This window comes from Triturus cristatus, chromosome 3_1, assembly GCF_964204655.1.
Source record: "Triturus cristatus chromosome 3_1, aTriCri1.1, whole genome shotgun sequence".
Taxonomy (NCBI): Eukaryota; Metazoa; Chordata; class Amphibia; order Caudata; family Salamandridae; genus Triturus; species Triturus cristatus.
The window spans coordinates 25,981,109-25,996,845 of record NC_140583.1 but is presented as its reverse complement, the minus strand read 5'-3'; the positions used below and the strand labels follow the sequence as shown (position 1 = coordinate 25,996,845).

General features: G+C 53.7%; 2 protein-coding genes across 3 annotated transcripts in view; both read right to left on the bottom strand.

Moving 5' to 3' along the window:
• Positions 1-15,737, bottom strand: part of AMBRA1 (autophagy and beclin 1 regulator 1) — a 764,496-nt gene that overhangs the window by 347,228 nt on the left and 401,531 nt on the right. For both annotated transcript variants that reach the window (XM_085646678.1, XM_085646680.1), the window contains one exon: positions 11,073-11,153. In XM_085646678.1, the coding sequence (XP_085502804.1) occupies positions 11,073-11,153 (81 nt within the window). The remainder of the gene's footprint in view (positions 1-11,072; positions 11,154-15,737) is intronic.
• LOC146859635 (uncharacterized) lies at positions 11,200-15,227 on the bottom strand. Its single transcript, XM_085646408.1, has 2 exons — positions 14,338-15,227; positions 11,200-11,275 (listed from the first exon to the last, which is right to left on the bottom strand). The coding sequence occupies exons 1-2, from the start codon at positions 15,225-15,227 to the stop codon at positions 11,200-11,202; spliced, it is 966 nt and encodes a 321-aa protein (XP_085502534.1).

Below are 15,737 nucleotides of genomic sequence, written 5' to 3'. Positions count from 1 at the left end.
TATGTCTATCTCTGGATGACCCCACTGCTGGAAGTACGGTTGGAGTACTGATGGGTGTAGCTCCCACTCGTGCATCTGGTGGCTGTGTCTGCTGAGCAGATCCGCCATCTGGTTGTCCTTGCCTGGGAGGTGTTCCGCCATGAGGAACATGTTCCTCTGAATGGCCCACTTCCACATGCTCTGAGCCAGATGAGACAACTGTGGAGAGTGTGTTCCTCCCTGCTTCTGTATGTAGTACATGGCAGTCATGTTGTCCGTCCGGATCAACACGACCTTGTTGCACAGGTGTACTTTGAATGCCTTCATGGCTAGGAAGATTGCCATCAGTTCCAGAAGGTTGATGTGCATCTTCTTTTGTTGTGTTGTCCATAGTCCCTGCACTGTGTAATTGAGTACATGAGCTCCCCATCCTTGGAGAGACGCGTCCGCTGTCAGTATTATTTGTGGAACAGGCTCTTGGAACGGTCGACCTTTGCAAAGGTTTTGTGGGTTCCACCAATGCAGAGAGTTGTATGCCTGACCGCTCACCAACACTAGGTCTTTTAGTTGCCCGTGAGCCTGATTCCATTGACGTGCTAAGCACTCCTGAAGCGGGCGCATATGTAGTCTAGCGTGTGGGACTATGAAAATGCAGGAGGCCACCATGCCTATCAACTGCATGAACACTCGCGCCGGAAGGGAGTGTTGAGGTTTGAATTTCGAGATCAGCAGTTGCATGCTGTTGATTCTCACTAAAGTTGGCTGAGCTGTGGCAGCCAGAGTGTTGATTGTCGCGCCCAAGTACTGTTGTACGTGCGCAGGTTGGAGACTTGATTTTGGGTAATTTAGTGAGAATCCCAGATCGTGAAGAAGGTGAATGGTGTGGGACATGTGGGTGGCACATTGTTGTGCTGACTTGGCCTGAACTAGCCAGTCGTCCAGATAAGGGAAAACGTGAATGTTTTGTCTTCGCAGGTGCGCGGCCACTGTTGCCAGGCACTTGGTAAAGACCCTGGGTGCTGTTGTTACTCCGAAGGGGAGAACTTTGAACTGATAGTGATTCCCTTGAATCGTGAATCTGAGGTATTTCCTGTGTGACGGGTGTATGGGTATGTGGAAGTATGCATCCTTTAGGTCTAGCGTAGCTAGGAAATCTCCCTGACCGAGTAGTGGGAGAACCTGCTGGAGGGTGAGCATATGGAAATGCTCCGACAGAATATATAGGTTTAGGGGTCGCAGGTCTAGAATAGGTCTGAGCGAGCCGTCCTTTTTGGGGATTAAGAAGTACAGAGAGTACACCCCTGCGCCCTGCTGGTCGATGGGCACTACTTCTATTGCCCCTTTTGCGAGCATAGCGATCACTTCCTGCTGGAGTAAACCTAAGTGCTCGGCTGACATAGGACGATGCTTTGGTGGTATGTTGGGTGGAGTGGAAGTTCATTCTAGACAGTACCCGTGCTGGATGATGTCCCTGACCCACCTGTCCGTGGTGATGTTCTTCCATGCGGACAGGAACAGCTGGAGTCGTCCCCCGACAGGTGTTAAGTGGTCGGGGGGTAAGGAGAGGGCGTCACTGTTTGTTCTTTGGGGAGGACCTGGTGTTGCCATAGCCACATCCCCTGCCCTTGGTGCTGGATCCACGATATCCACCCCTGTTGTTTTTGTCGTAGGTGCTTTGTGTGCCACCTTTAGTATACTGTTGTTGTGACCCCTGACCCCTTGACGTTCCCCTATTTCCGGTGCGACGAAAGGAGCCACTACGAAATTGTTGCGTTTGTAGAGCCCCCATAGATTTCGCAGTGTCCGTGTCTTTCTTTATTTTCTCTAGGGTAGTGTCAACGTCTGGGCCAAATAAGAATTCTGTGTTCACTGGTAAGTTCAGGATATTGTTTTGGATCTCGGGTTTGAAGCCTGAGATGCGTAACCAGGCATGGCGTCGCAGCATGACACTTGTGTTTATTGCCCTGGCCGCTGTGTCAGCTGCGTCTAGGGCGCATTTTATGGATGCATTAGTGAGGAGTTGTCCTTCTCTAATGAGGAGTTCCGCTGACTCTTTATACTCCTCTGGTAGATGTTGGAGCAGTGACTCCAGCGTGTCATAATGTGACCTGTCATAACGTGCCAGGAGTGCCTGTGTATTGGCAATGCACAGGATATTCGCTGCTTGCGCTGCAATGCGTTTGCCCGATGTTCCAAGTACTTTTGACTCTTTGTCTGGGGGAGGAGCATCACCAGTTGTCTGTGAGTGGGCTCTTTTGCGAGCGTTGGCAACCACCATAGAGTCTAATGGCAACTGACCCCTAATGTATTTAGGGTCACTGGGTGCAGGCTTATATTTCTTTTCAATCCTGGGGTTTAACACCCGGGCTCTTGTGGTGTCCTTGAAAATGTCTTTGGCAGGTTTCAGAACCCCTTTTAGCATGGCCAGAGTTTTGACAGTCCTTTCTGAGGATGCGAAAGTGTCAAGCAGGAAGTCTTCCTCAATGGCATCAGAATGTAGCTCCACCCCATGATGAGCAGCAGCCCGTTCGATGAGGGCATTAAATGCGGCTGTGTCCTCTGTAGGAGACGTTTTTACGTTGTAGAGTTGCGCATCTTGAGTATGTGGCGCGACACTTTGGTCTGTGGGGTCATCCCACGCCTGATCAGGGTCTTGTAGTGGTTCATCGTGATCTACGTCCCCGGGGTAGATGGTATCCTCCCCGCCATATTCCTGCATTGGGTCCGATTCGGAAGGGGTAGGAGAAAAGGACTGCGGATCTAGGTGGAGGGGATGGAGGTGTTCTTGTAGCACTGGTTCCTGCTCCGCCGGCAGCTTGCGTTTAAGAGGAATTTTGTATGGCACCTCTTCCCTGATTGGCGTTATTTTGCGCTTGTGGAGCATTAACCTGCCAGTGTCGGCGTCGATAAATTGTGGCCCCGAATAATCTTGTTCTGTTAGGCCAGTGGTGGTGGACTGTGTGTGGAGGACACGTGTCCGAATTTGAAATAGTTTCGGTGCCGATGTTGGTGGCAGCCCAAATGTAATGTTGGTGGGCTCTGAGTGCACTCTACAGGGTAAGGTAGTGTCGGGACCCGAGGTAGAGTGGAGGGCTACCCGGTCACGGATGCGTTGTAGAGATGCAGAGACCTGCTGCACAGCAAACTCAGATGGTGGTTTTGTGGGCACCTTGGTAGTAGACGTCGAGGCCGACCCCGACTTTTTTGTCGGAAGGGGGTCACTGGTCTGAAGGGATGCATCGACAGTCGACGTAGTCGAGGACTTATTCGGCATTGGTGCTTTAGGCGTCGACGTAGCCGGGGCGGCCATCTTGACTGCGGAGGTTACGGCGTTCGGTGTCGGCGCCGAAGGTCTCGGTGCCTTGTGGTGCCCGAGGGCGCGCTTCTTCTGTGTGTCGACCGCATCTGTTGCGGTGAGCTCGGCGCCGAAGTCTCTTTGGACGCGGTCGGAGCCGACGACTTTTTTCGGCGCCGGGGCAGTGGATTGTTTCGACGCCTTCGATCCGACCACCACCAGTTTCACTTTCGATTTTAAAGGGACTGGAGCGATGGATGTGTTTGGGTTTAATAACCCGGTCGTCTTTGGTAATAGTGGCTCTTGCAGAGTGTTCGAGGCCGGACCGGAAGGCGGGGCCGAGGAACCATGTATTAGATCTTGGGTAAGGCCCGAAGGCGATCCCTCGACCGGAGCCTGATGACGACGTCCAGTTTCGGCCTCCGTTTCGACGGATTGGCCTAGCTCTTCAGGAGAGCTGTCTTCTTCGGCCCCATAGGCTTCGTCGAAGTCCCCTACCTCGTCGACGGTTTCTTCACGTCGAAAGATCACTTCGTCATCGTTGTCCGATTGGGAATCATGTTCTGAAGCGGGGCTAGAGACTATTTCTTCCACGCTCTCGGCCTCCTCGTCCTCGGTGCTGAATATATTGGTGGGTGCGGGCGCCGCTTGCTGCGCCTCGAGCCTCGCTGCCCGTCGGTTCCGCAGAGTCTTCTTGGATCGGAACCGTGCACAGGCCATGCATTTCGATTCGTCGTGATCCGGCGAGAGACATTTATTACAGACTGGGAGGACGTCGATATGAGGGTACTTGGCGTGGCACAACGGACACCTCTTGAACGGAGTCCTCGATTCCATCGTCGATCGAGCTTCGAAGTTTGTACCAATTCGGTACGAAAGTCGGAAGAGGGTGTGGAGCACTAAGCTAGTAGTCGACACCGAACGGTAACTGTACCGACGAAAACTATAGGCCTTTTGGCCTAAAACTAAGTATTCCGAAGTTGAGCTAAGATAGTTGCATCCGAACCCAATGGCGGAAAAAAATAATCTAAGGATGGAGAGGATGCCCATGCGCACTGTAGTCCAGGGGAGGAGCCACCTATCTCGTGATACTTCGAAGACTCTTCCAGGACAATAATGTGCAATCATCCGGACCCAACACTAGGCGGCGATCTATGCACAGATATGAATTCAGCAGCCCACATGCCTCGAACATATAAAATAAAGTGTATTTATTCTAGTCAAACCCTCAGCACTCTTTATGAGATTCGAGGTAAGTACAACACAGTCTTATTCAAGCATACATTAAGTCACACAGGTAAGTAATACAGTTAGGCCCTAGGGGCCACGCAAACCATATACTAAGGAAGTGGTATAAGGACCACTGTCACGGAAATAGGATAGGCCTAGGGAATCGCTGGGGCTACACTATACTACCAAAGGTTAGGAAGTGGGAGGCCCACAGGATTCAGGTGCAGAGTGGAAACACTCACGCGTAATGCGTATAATCGATAGAAATAGTACAGTTCAGAAATAAGCAGTTTTAGGACACTTCTGGTATAGCTAGAAAGTCGAGACTCGGAAACTAGACCCTAGGATAGTCAATACCCTTGTGAGCACCGAAGTACCCAAGTTACCTAGCCCACGGGCTGCGGGTGCATAGGTGTGAACTTGCGTCGGGTTTCGTCGTGGACTTCTATGGATGCCTGAAGGAAAGTTGCTGACAGGCAGTCAGTGAAGAGTGTCCGGTGGATCCCAAGGCCGGGATCAAGAAGGAAGGATACCTGCAAGCAGAAGGGACAGAGTCTGGGTCACTAGCCAGTGACCACGTGGAACCAGGAAGGAACCAGGCGATGTCGGGAGATTGCAGGTGAAGAGGTGAAGCTTGTCGCAGCAGCCACGGGTACCAGGAGATGTCGAGGACGACCAGGACCAGGAGGCAAGCTGTCCCACGAAGGCTCTTGCTGTCGGCGGCGTCGAAGTCGAACTAGGACTCACCAAGCCTTGGCAAGCGGAACCCACAAAGAATGGAGGACTTTCTTCTGGTGCAGACCAGGAAGGTCTGGGGTGCTTCTCTTTTGCAGAGGAGCAGGAGCCAGTCAGGAGGAGCCAAACCAGCAGTGGAAAATCAAAGGTGTGTCGTCGCAAAGGTTACTAGCCAACGGGCAAGCAACCGGACAGACGCGGCAAGCAGGAAAATGCAGAAGGGCCCCACGCAGGACTCGTGGAGTGTGGGGGGCTGATCTTCGGTGCAGATGGTGGTTGGGGCTTCTCAATCCCCGGTGCACAACTTCGAGGGTGCCTCAGAAGCTGTGCTGGAAGATACTCACCACTTTTCCCAGGTAGCCGGTCCCACGTCTCTCGTCGCCTCCACGGATCTCAGCTCGGCTGTGGATGTGGATCAGGGTCGGAGAAGTCTGGAAGTCAAGGCTCTGGTCAGGCTCTGCAGTCGGTCCCTCGTAGGACTTCAGCAAAGCAAAGGGTAAGTCTCTTGATGGTGCCTGTTCGCACAGGGTGACCACTCCTTGGCCACAAGGGAGATTCTTCAGTCTTCTTCTTTCGTCGAATGTCGAAGGTCCAGAGTTTCTGTTCAAGGTGCAGGTTCAGGATAATCTAATTTCCTGGGGCCCAGCTACCACACTTATACTAATCTGGGGGGCTGGGTTGGCTGCTAGGTCACGCCTTATGGGTGGGACCTGGGAGGGGGGTGGTTACACCCACTTCCCTTTGTCCAGTTTCGCACCAGGACTGGGGCTGGAGAGCCCCAGCACCGGTTTGAACTGGACTATGCATGGGACACCTTGTGTGCCCCAGGCAGTGTCTCGTTTCTTTCATCCCTCCCTGCCCCAATACACTAAGGCCTGTCTGGGGTGGTGCTCGCACCTCCCAAGGCAGGAAACCTATTGTCCAAGCCTCCCGTGCCGGGATCACTCCCAGCAGCAGGAGGTCAGACTTGTGTCATGGCAGCAGCATCCATTTTGTGATGCTGGGGCTCTGGTTAACTTTAACCAGGTAAGTAGGTTTCAACATGTCTTCTCCCTCTAGAAGGGAGGGATAATATCCTCATCACCAGAAACGGGATGGGGGTATTATTCCAAAGTGTTAGACACCTTACACGACATGTTTTGATAAAGCCAAACCATAGTTACCATAACCGTTTAAGATTATAAGGCACTTTAAGAGTATATGGTAGGCTATATCATAGAACAGCTATAAGGACATGGTTCCGAAAGCTGCAGACAGGCTCAGCTCATGCTAGAGCACTATCTCACATGTTACCAAGCACTCTGCCTCCAGGATTGTTAAGGCCTGCCATAGGAGTGGCTGATAGGTACACATGTGTCTATATCTAAGGGTAGATATAGGTATACTATATCTAAGCAAGGGGTGATTACACGACCTTGCCCCAGCTGACTGATCAGCCAGTTGTGTCTGATTGGAAGGCCAGACCAGGGGTGGCATAATACATGCTGCAGCCCCTGGGAGGCCTAGGGTACACCTATGCCCTGGGTACCTAGAGTACACTGTACAGGGTCCAATAAGGTGAAACTTACCAATTGGATATGTACCTAGGGTACATGGAGTCCATTTTAAAGAGAGAGCAGACAGCCTGAGACCCCGAATGGCAGGATCTCAGGCCAACTGAGTCGAAAAACCAGCTAGACACTAGGCAAAAAGTTGGGGGTAACCATAGTCAGATATCCACCTTCCTACATAGTAAATAGCCTATGATGTGTTGAATGGACACATCTAGGGGATTGAAGTTATTGTTGTGGCAATAGATCACAAAACGTTTCCAGTTTCCAGTTGGCAGCGTAGCAAGCTCTAGTGGTAGGTCGTCTAGCTTCTTTAATGACGTTCATACAGTCAGGGGGAAGATTTAAATAACCGAATTCTAAGATTTCAGGAGCCAGATCGCAAGGTTGAGCTGAGCTGGGTCCGGGTGTCTGATCTCTCCATGGTTCTGGGTTAAGAGGCATGGAGAGAGGTGTAATTTTTGGTGCGGTACTACAGATAGTTCCAGTAGTGTGGTGTACCACGGTTGCCTGGTCCAAGTTGGAGCTACTAGGATGAGAGTGAGGGAGTGGTGTTGTAGTTTGCGCACCACTAATGGAATGAGTGGGAGAGGCGGAAAAGCGTACGCAAATCTGCCTGACCAGTTCATCCATATCGCATTGCCTTTGGACAATGGGTGTGGATATCTGGCGGCGAAGCTTGGGTATTTGGTGTTTTCGTGGGTGGCGAAGAGGTCTATCTGTGGATGCCCCCACATTTGAAAGTATGGGTGAAGAACTTGTGGATGGAGTTCCCATTCGTGGATCTGTTGTGTTTGTCTGCTCAGCAGATCCGCCATAGTGTTTTGGACTCCTGGGACATGTTGGGCTAGGAGAAAGATTTTTTGGGGTATGGCCCATCTCCATATGCTCTGTGCTAGGTGAGAGAGCTGCGGAGAGTGTGTGCCGCCAGGCTGTCATGTTGTCGGTGCGGACTAAGACGGCCTTGCCTGAGACCTGTGTTTGAAAGGCCTTTAGGGCTAAGAATATGGCTAGTAACTCTAGATGGTTGATGTGAAGCAACTTTTGTTGAGGTGTCCACCTGCCCTGCATGGTGTGATGTAGTATGTGCGCTCCCCAGCCGGAGAGTCATGCGTCCGTTGTCAGTACTATTTGAGGAACCGGTTCCAGGAACTGTAGCTCTTTGGAAAGGTTTGTGGTGGTCCACCACTGCAGAGAGCGATGGGCACGACCGTCTACCAACACCAGATCTGATAATTGACCCTGAGCCTGGTTCCATTGGCGCGCTAAGCACTCTTGAGAGGACGCATCTGGAGTCTTGCGTGAGGTACTATGAAGATGCAAGAGGCCATCATTCCTATAAGTTGCATGAACACTCGAGCTGGAAGAGAGTGTTGTGGCTGAAATTTGGCGCGGAGAGCCTGAATGCTTGCTATTCTGGCAGGACTGGGGTAGGCTTGCGCTTTTGCGGTGTCTATGGTGGCACCGAGGTATTGTTTTACATGGGATGGTTGCAGATGGGACTTCGTGTGATTTATTGTGAAGCCCAGGTCGTGAAGTAGTTGGATAGTGGCGTGAGTGTGTTGTACACACTGGTTGGATGAGTTGGTTTTTATGAGCCAGTCGTCTAGGTATGGGAAGACATGAATGTTGTCTTCGCAGGTGTGCTGCCACTACCGATAGGCACATAGTAAACACCCGTGGAGCTGTGGTGACTCCGAAGGGGAGCACCTTGAATTGATAGTGTTGACAGTCCACTACAAATCTGAGAAACTTCCTGTGAGCTTTGTGAACAGGATTGTGGAAATAGGCGTCCTTGAGGTCTAAGGTGGCCAGGAAGTCGTTTTGGGAGAGCAGTGGAAGTACCTGCTGGGGTGTGACAATGTGGAAATGGTCTGAGTGTATATAGTGATTTAGAGGTCTGTGGTCTAGGATGGACCGTAGAGTGTCGTCCCTTTTTTTGGTTGGTAGGAACTAGTTCTATTGCACCCTTTTGTAGGAGGGAGATTACCTCCTGCTTTAGTAATGGCAAATGTTCCTGTGACATTGGGCGTTGTTTGGGTGGAATGTTGGGGGGGGGGGGGGTAGATGTTAGTTCGAGGCAGTAGCCTGACCGACTTATTTGCATTACCCATTTGTCTGTGGTGATGGTAGTCCAGACAGGAAGGAAATTGTGGAGTCTGCCCCCAACTGGAGTGTGATGGTCTGGGGGGAGTGGAGGGAAGTCATTGGTTAGGGATGGAGGCAGAGTGGGAGGTGTTTGTCTTGCCTCTGCCTTTATTATTGTTGCCCCTGTAGCCGCCGCTTTGGTAACCCCTTGTAAAGGTGGATTGGGTAGGGGCTTTATAGGAGGTAGAAGCTGTGTCCGAGGAGTAGCCTCTGGAGGTGCTTCGAAAGGAAGAGCGGCGAAAGGAGCGCCTGGAGGGTGCGATTGTAAGGCTCCCATAGACTTCGCCGTATCTGTGTCTGTCTTCATTTTTTCTAGAGCCTCATCAACTTTTGGGCCGAACAGGGGTTCCTGGTCCAAGGGGTGGTTCAGGATGGAAGCTTGCACCTCTGGTTTGAAACCTGAAATTCGTAGCCAGGCATGCCGACGGAGGAGGACACTGGTGTTAATTGCCCTAGAGGGGGGAGAGGATTGCGCGTCGATAGAAGAGCTGGAAGCTGTTCGGAACCAGAGCGCGAAGATCACATCCAAGCCCGATGGCGGAAAAAAACAATCTGAGGATGGAGCCGAAACCCATTCGCAGTATGATCCAAAGGAGGAGTCACATACCTCGTGACTTCCAAAGACTTTCCAAGAGAAAAACAACTGCAACATCCGGGCACAACACCAGATGGCGATCTATGCACAGTGTGTAATCTGCAGCTCATATGCCTCAAACAATGGTCTTTCTGGTTATGGGGCATCATAGTCGGCGAAGGTCTGATGGTCGATGTGACAGTCCTTGACAAGGATGGTCCCACAGGTGAAAATGGGAATATCCGAGTAGACTAGAATCATAGGCTAGCTTAGCATTTGTCCTTCCTGGAGCATCTTGAAAGAAAACTTTATTTTTTTTCCTTCGAAGAGGTGGCTGCAGGTGCTTTCGGCTGCAAGACTTACTCGTTTCCCTTTTCACGCTTCTCGCCCTTGTTGGAAGTGCTTGGTTGAGTGCTTTTTGCAGAATCATCCCCAGAGGAGGGGGCATCGCCCTTAGATGGAAGTTGTTTATTTTTATGCACTAGATACAGTGCCAACCTCCTCTCCCCGTCCTTCAGAGAAAAGCATTGTGCACAGGATAAAGGCAATACATACATTGTTCCTGTATATCATTAGCATAGATTCTTCGGACCATAGTTAGGGCAGGATTTGAAAAGATTTTTTCTTTCTTTCACTCATGATGGCAGTTGATGGGAGAGATCTCACTGTCCCAGAAAATGGAGGTTATCCAGAAAATGTGCCCTGTACACAACGTATAGTACTTTGGAAGCTGAAGGCAGCGCTGGTTCAACTACAGGGTAGATCAGAAAAAGTAATAGAACAGGGTCTAAGGAAGCAGAAGAGCTCAGCACTTTAATTTCATTGGCTGAAGATTGCATTGTTTCAAATGAGGGGGATGTGCTACTAAACAAGCAATGCTGTGGAGTCCTAAAGCCATTTAAACATTATTTGCTGCTTTTCAAAATTAATGGGGATTGCCCGCCTCACAACAGAGGACGTTCATTCTCACACCTGGTGGCCAAAGCTGGAGATGACCTTCCCATGTAACTCTGGATCGTCTCTTCGCTAAGGCAATTCAAGAAAGGACTCAAGACCTGGCTGTAAGAATGAACAGAGCAGTGAGTTACTCCAGCGCTTCGAGACCCTCTTTGGTGATATGCCGCGCTTTATAAACCCTTGATTGATTGATACAAGAGGGAATGACTAAGCATGTGCAAACATGAAAGATCTAGTGTTGGAGAACAATATCTACACAGGGGATGGTGCAGAAATACATCTACACAGGGGATGGTGCAGAAATACATCTATAGCAGGGATGGCGCAGAAAGGGGGCACCAGAGGTGTGACAGGATGAACAACTCAAGAGGGGATAGTGCAGGATGGGCAGCTGAGGTGTGACAGTAACACCACCAGTTCAGGGGATGGTGCAGAAGGTGGGCAGCAGATGGGTAACAGGAGAAGCAACCCTGGAGGAAACCGAGTGATCGATGGAACACGTCTGCAACGGCTGGGAGACAAGGTCACCATACGGGTAATATGAATAGCGCCATCCTAAAAGACAAAGCACAGAGGTTCTGCTGTTGGTGACAGCTTGTCCTACCTAGGCACAAAACGACCAAGCGAGGGTGCAGACATCCGGGCATTCCTGGGGATTCGGTGGCGTGACCGGTCTCCATTGTCCCTAAAAGATTAAAAAATACCTGGTCAGACAGTAGGAAGAGACGCTTCTACTTGATTCCACTTAAATGAGTAACTTCAGAGACAGAGGGCAACCACAAACAGCTGTCCCTGAAAACCAGAAAACTAGTGGAAGAGGAAGAAGGGGTGAAAATGATGAGGAAAAATGAAACAGAAGGGACAAGAAAGAAACAGTAAAAAAAAAAAGAAAGGGAAAAAGAAGGAAAAAGAGGCATGGGGTAAGAATAGTTTGGGTAAACAAATAAGATTAAAAAAGCACTGGCATAGCCAATAGGTCTCGCCTTTGGGACCCTATAAGTGTTTAGTTATCCAGCACAATACCCTTGGTGCAACAACATCAAGTGTTGCATGGCTAAACATTTATAAGGTCCCAAGGGTGAGACCTATGGGCTATGCCAATGCTTCTTTTGAGTGAGTGGCTTGTGCCACTGTGAGGTAGAGATGCTGAGAGTGCTTTTACAGGAGCCCCTGTGACACTGCGCCTCTTCAAAATGTATCTTGGGTCTGGTGTAATACTTCTAGCCACTATTCCCGTCTTCTCGCACCCAATGCATCCTTAAACATCCCATGTACAGCCGGGGTTGGCACTCCTATTACCCCTGCCCTCCAGTGACACTTTACCGGTCACGGGTGGTGGTGGTGGATGTGGTGGTGGACGTGGTGGTGGACGTGGTGGTGGACGTGGTGGTGGACGAGGTGGTGGACGAGGTGGTGGTGGTGGATGTGGTGGTGATGGTGGATGTGGTGGAGGACGTGGTGGTGGACGTGGTGGAGGTGGTGGAGGTGGTGGACATGGTGATGGACGTGGTGATGTACGTGGTGGTGGTGGACGTGGTGGTGGACGTGGTGGAGGACGTGGAGGTGGTGGACGTGGTGGAGGACGTGGTGGAGGACGTGGTGGAGGACGTGGTGGAGGACGTGGTGGTGGAGGATGTAGTGGTGATGGAGGACGTGGTGGTGATGGAGGACGTGGTGGTGATGGAGGACGTGGTGGTGATGGAGGACGTGGTGGTGATGGAGGACGTGGTGGAGGGCGTGGTGGTGGTGGAGGGCGTGGTGGTGGTGGAGGGCGTGGTGGTGGTGGAGGGCGTGGTGGTGGTGAAGGGCGTGGTGGTGGAGAACGTGGTGGACGTGGTGGTGGATGTGGTGGTGGACGTAGTGGTGGACGTAGTGGTGGTGGTGGACATGGTGGTGGTGGTAGATGTGGTTGAGGAAGTGGTTGTGGACGTGGTGGTGGTGGACGTGGTGGTGGTGGACGTGGTGGTGGTGGACGTGGCGGTGGTGGTGGACGTGGCGGTGGACGTGGCGGTGGACGTGGTGGTGGTGGACGTGGTGGTGGTGGACGTGGTGGTGGTGGACGTGGTGGTGGTGGACGTGGTGGTGGTGGACGTGGTGGACGTGGTGGATGTGGTGGTGGTGGAGGTGGTGGATGTGGTGGAGGTGGAGGTGGAGGTGGTGGTGGAGGTGGTGGATGTGGTGGTGGACGTGGTGGTGGTGGACGTGTTGGTGGTGGACGTGTTGGTGGTGGACGTGTTGGTGGTGGACGTGTTGGTGGTGGACGTGTTGGTGGTGGACTGTTGGTGGTGGACGTGTTGGTGGTGGACGTGTTGGTGGTGGACGTGTTGGTGGTGGACGTGTTGGTGGTGGACGTGTTGGTGGTGGAGGAGGACGTGGTGGTGGAGGAGGACGTGGTGGTGGAGGAGGACGTGGTGGTGGAGGAGGACGTGGTGGAGGAGGACGTGGTGGTGGAGGAGGACGTGGTGGTGGTGGAGGAGGACGTGGTGGTGGTGGAGGAGGACGTGGTGGAGGAGGACGTGGTGGTGGAGGAGGACGTGGTGGTGGTGATGGAGGACGTGGTGGAGGTGATGGAGGACGTGGTGGAGGTGATGGAGGACGTGGTGGAGATGATGGAGGATGTGGTGGAGGTGATGGAGGACGTGGTGGAGGTGATGGAGGACGTGGTGCTGGAGGAGGACGTGTTGGTGGTGGACGTGTTGGTGGTGGACGTGTTGGTGGTGGACGTGTTGGTGGTGGACGTGTTGGTGGTGGACGTGTTGGTGGTGGACGTGTTGGTGGAGGACGTGGTGGTGGAGGAGGACGTGGTGGTGGAGGAGGACGTGGTGGTGGAGGAGGACGTGGTGGTGGAGGAGGACGTGGTGGTGGAGGAGGACGTGGTGGTGGAGGAGGACGTGGTGGTGGAGGACATGGTGGTGGAGGAGGACGTGGTGGTGGAGGAGGACGTGGTGGTGGTGGAGGAGGACGTGGTGGTGGTGGAGGAGGACGTGGTAGTGGTGGAGGAGGACGTGGTGGAGGAGGACGTGGTGGTGGTGGAGGAGGACGTGGTGGAGGTGATGGAGGACGTGCTGGAGGACGTGGTGGAGGTGATGGAGGACGTGCTGGAGGTGATGGAGGACGTGCTGGAGGTGATGGAGGATGTGGTGGAGGTGATGGAGGACGTGGTGCTGGAGGAGGACGTGGTGGACGTTGTGGTGGTGGACGTGGTGGAGGTGGTGGTGGACGTAGTGGTGGTGGAGGACGTGGTGCTGGAGGAGGACGTGGTGGACGTATTGGTGCTGGACGTGTTGGTGCTGGACGTGTTGATGGTGGACGTGTTGATGGTGGACGTGTTGATGGTGGACGTGTTGGTGGTGGTGGAGGACGTGCTGGTGGTGAAGGACGTGGTGGTGGAGGAGGACGTGGTGGAGGTGATGGAGGACGTGGTGGAGGTGATGGAGGACGTGGTGGTGGTGATGAAGGACGTGGTGGTGGTGATGAAGGACGTGGTGGTGGTGGAGGAGGACGTTGAGGTGATGGAGGACGTGGTGGAGGTGATGGAGGACGTGGTGGAGGTGATGGAGGACGTGTTGGAGGTGATGGAGGACGTGGTGGAGGTGATGGAGGACGTGGTGGAGGAGGACGTGGTGGTGGTGATGGAGGACGTGGTGGAGGAGGACGTGGTGGTGGTGATGGAAGACGTGGTGGAGGAGGACGTGGTGGTGGTGATGGAGAACGTGGTGGAGGAGGACATGGTGGTGGTGATGGAGAACGTGGTGGTGGTGGACCTGGTGGTGGTGGACGTGGTGCACGTAGTGGTGGTGGTGCACGTGGTGGTGGTGGTGCACGTGGTGGTGGTGGACTTGGTGGTGGTGGTGGACTTGGTGGTGGACTTGGTGGTGGACTCGGTGGTGGAGGACGTGGTGGTGGTGGAGGACGTGGTGGTGGTGGAGGACGTGGTGGAGGACGTGGTGGTGGTGGAGGACGTGGTGGTGGTGGAGGACGTGGTGGTGGTGGACGTGGTGGTGGACGTGGTGGTGGTGGAGGACGTGGTGGTGGTGGAGGACGTGGTAGTGGTGGAGGACGTGGTGGTGGTGGTGGAGGACGTGGTGGTGGTGGAGGACGTGGTGGTGGTGGAGGACCTGGTGGAGGACGTGGTGGTGGTAGAGGACGTGGTGGTGGTGGAGGACGTGGTGGTGGTGGAGGACGTGGTGGTGGTGGAGGACGTGGTGGTGGTGGAGGACGTGGTGGTGGTGGAGGACGTGGTGGTGGTGGAGGACGTGGTGGTGGTGGAGGACGTGGTGGTGGTGGAGGACGTGGTGGTGGTGGAGGACATGGTGGTGGTGGTGGACGTGGTGGTGGTGGAGGACGTGGTGGTGGAGGATGTGGTGGTGGTGGACGTGGTGGTGGTGGTGGTGGATGTGGTGGAGGTGGTGGATGAGGTGGAGGACATGGTGATGGACGTGGTGGAGGGCGTGGTGGTGGTTGACGTGGTGGACGTGGATGTGGTGGAGGACGTGGTGGTGGTGGACGTGGTGGTGGACGTGGTGGTGGAGGACGTGGTGGTGGTGGACGTGGTGGTGGTGGACGTGGTGGTGGTGGACGTGGTGGTGGTGGTGGATGTGGTGGACGACGTAGTGGCAGACGTGGTGGAGGACGAGGTGGAGGTGGTGGACATGGTGATGGATGTAGTGGTGGACGTGGTGGAGGGCGTGGTGGTGGTTGACGTGGTGGATGTGGTGGTGGTGGACATAGTGGTATTGGACGTGGTGATGGTGGACATGGACTTGGTGGATGTTGGAGGTGGTGGTGGAGGTGGTGGTGGACGTGGTGGTGGACGTGGTGGTGGACGTGGTGGTGGTGGACATGGTGGTGGTGGACATGGTGGTGGTGGACATGGTGGTGGTGGACATGGTGGTGGTGGACATGGTGGTGGTGGACATGGTGGTGGTGGTGGACGTGGTGGTGGACGTGGTGGTGGACGAGGTGGTGGACATGTTGGTGGTGGACATGTTGGTGGTGGACATGTTGGTGGTGGACGTGTTGGTGGTGGACGTGTTGGTGGTGGACGTGTTGGTGGTGGACGTGTTGGTGGTGGACGTGTTGGTGGTGGACGTGTTGGTGGTGGACGTGTTGGTGGTGGACGTGTTGGTGGTGGACGTGTTGGTGGTGGACGTGTTGGTGGTGGACGTGTTGGTGGTGGACGTGTTGGTGGTGGACGTGTTGGTGGTGGACGTGTTGGTGGTGGTGGACGTGTTGGTGGTGGTGGACGTGTTGGTGGTGGTGGACGTGT

Bases quoted from the DNA above. Each gene is read 5' to 3' on its own strand.
- LOC146859635 (XM_085646408.1), bottom strand. From the start codon at position 15,227: ATGTCCACCATCACCACGTCCAATACCACTATGTCCACCACCACCACA. The intron at 11,276-14,337 runs GTCCACCACCAA...CTCTTCCACTAG, and splicing joins ACCACCGAGTCCACCACCAA to TTTTCTGGTTTTCAGGGACA.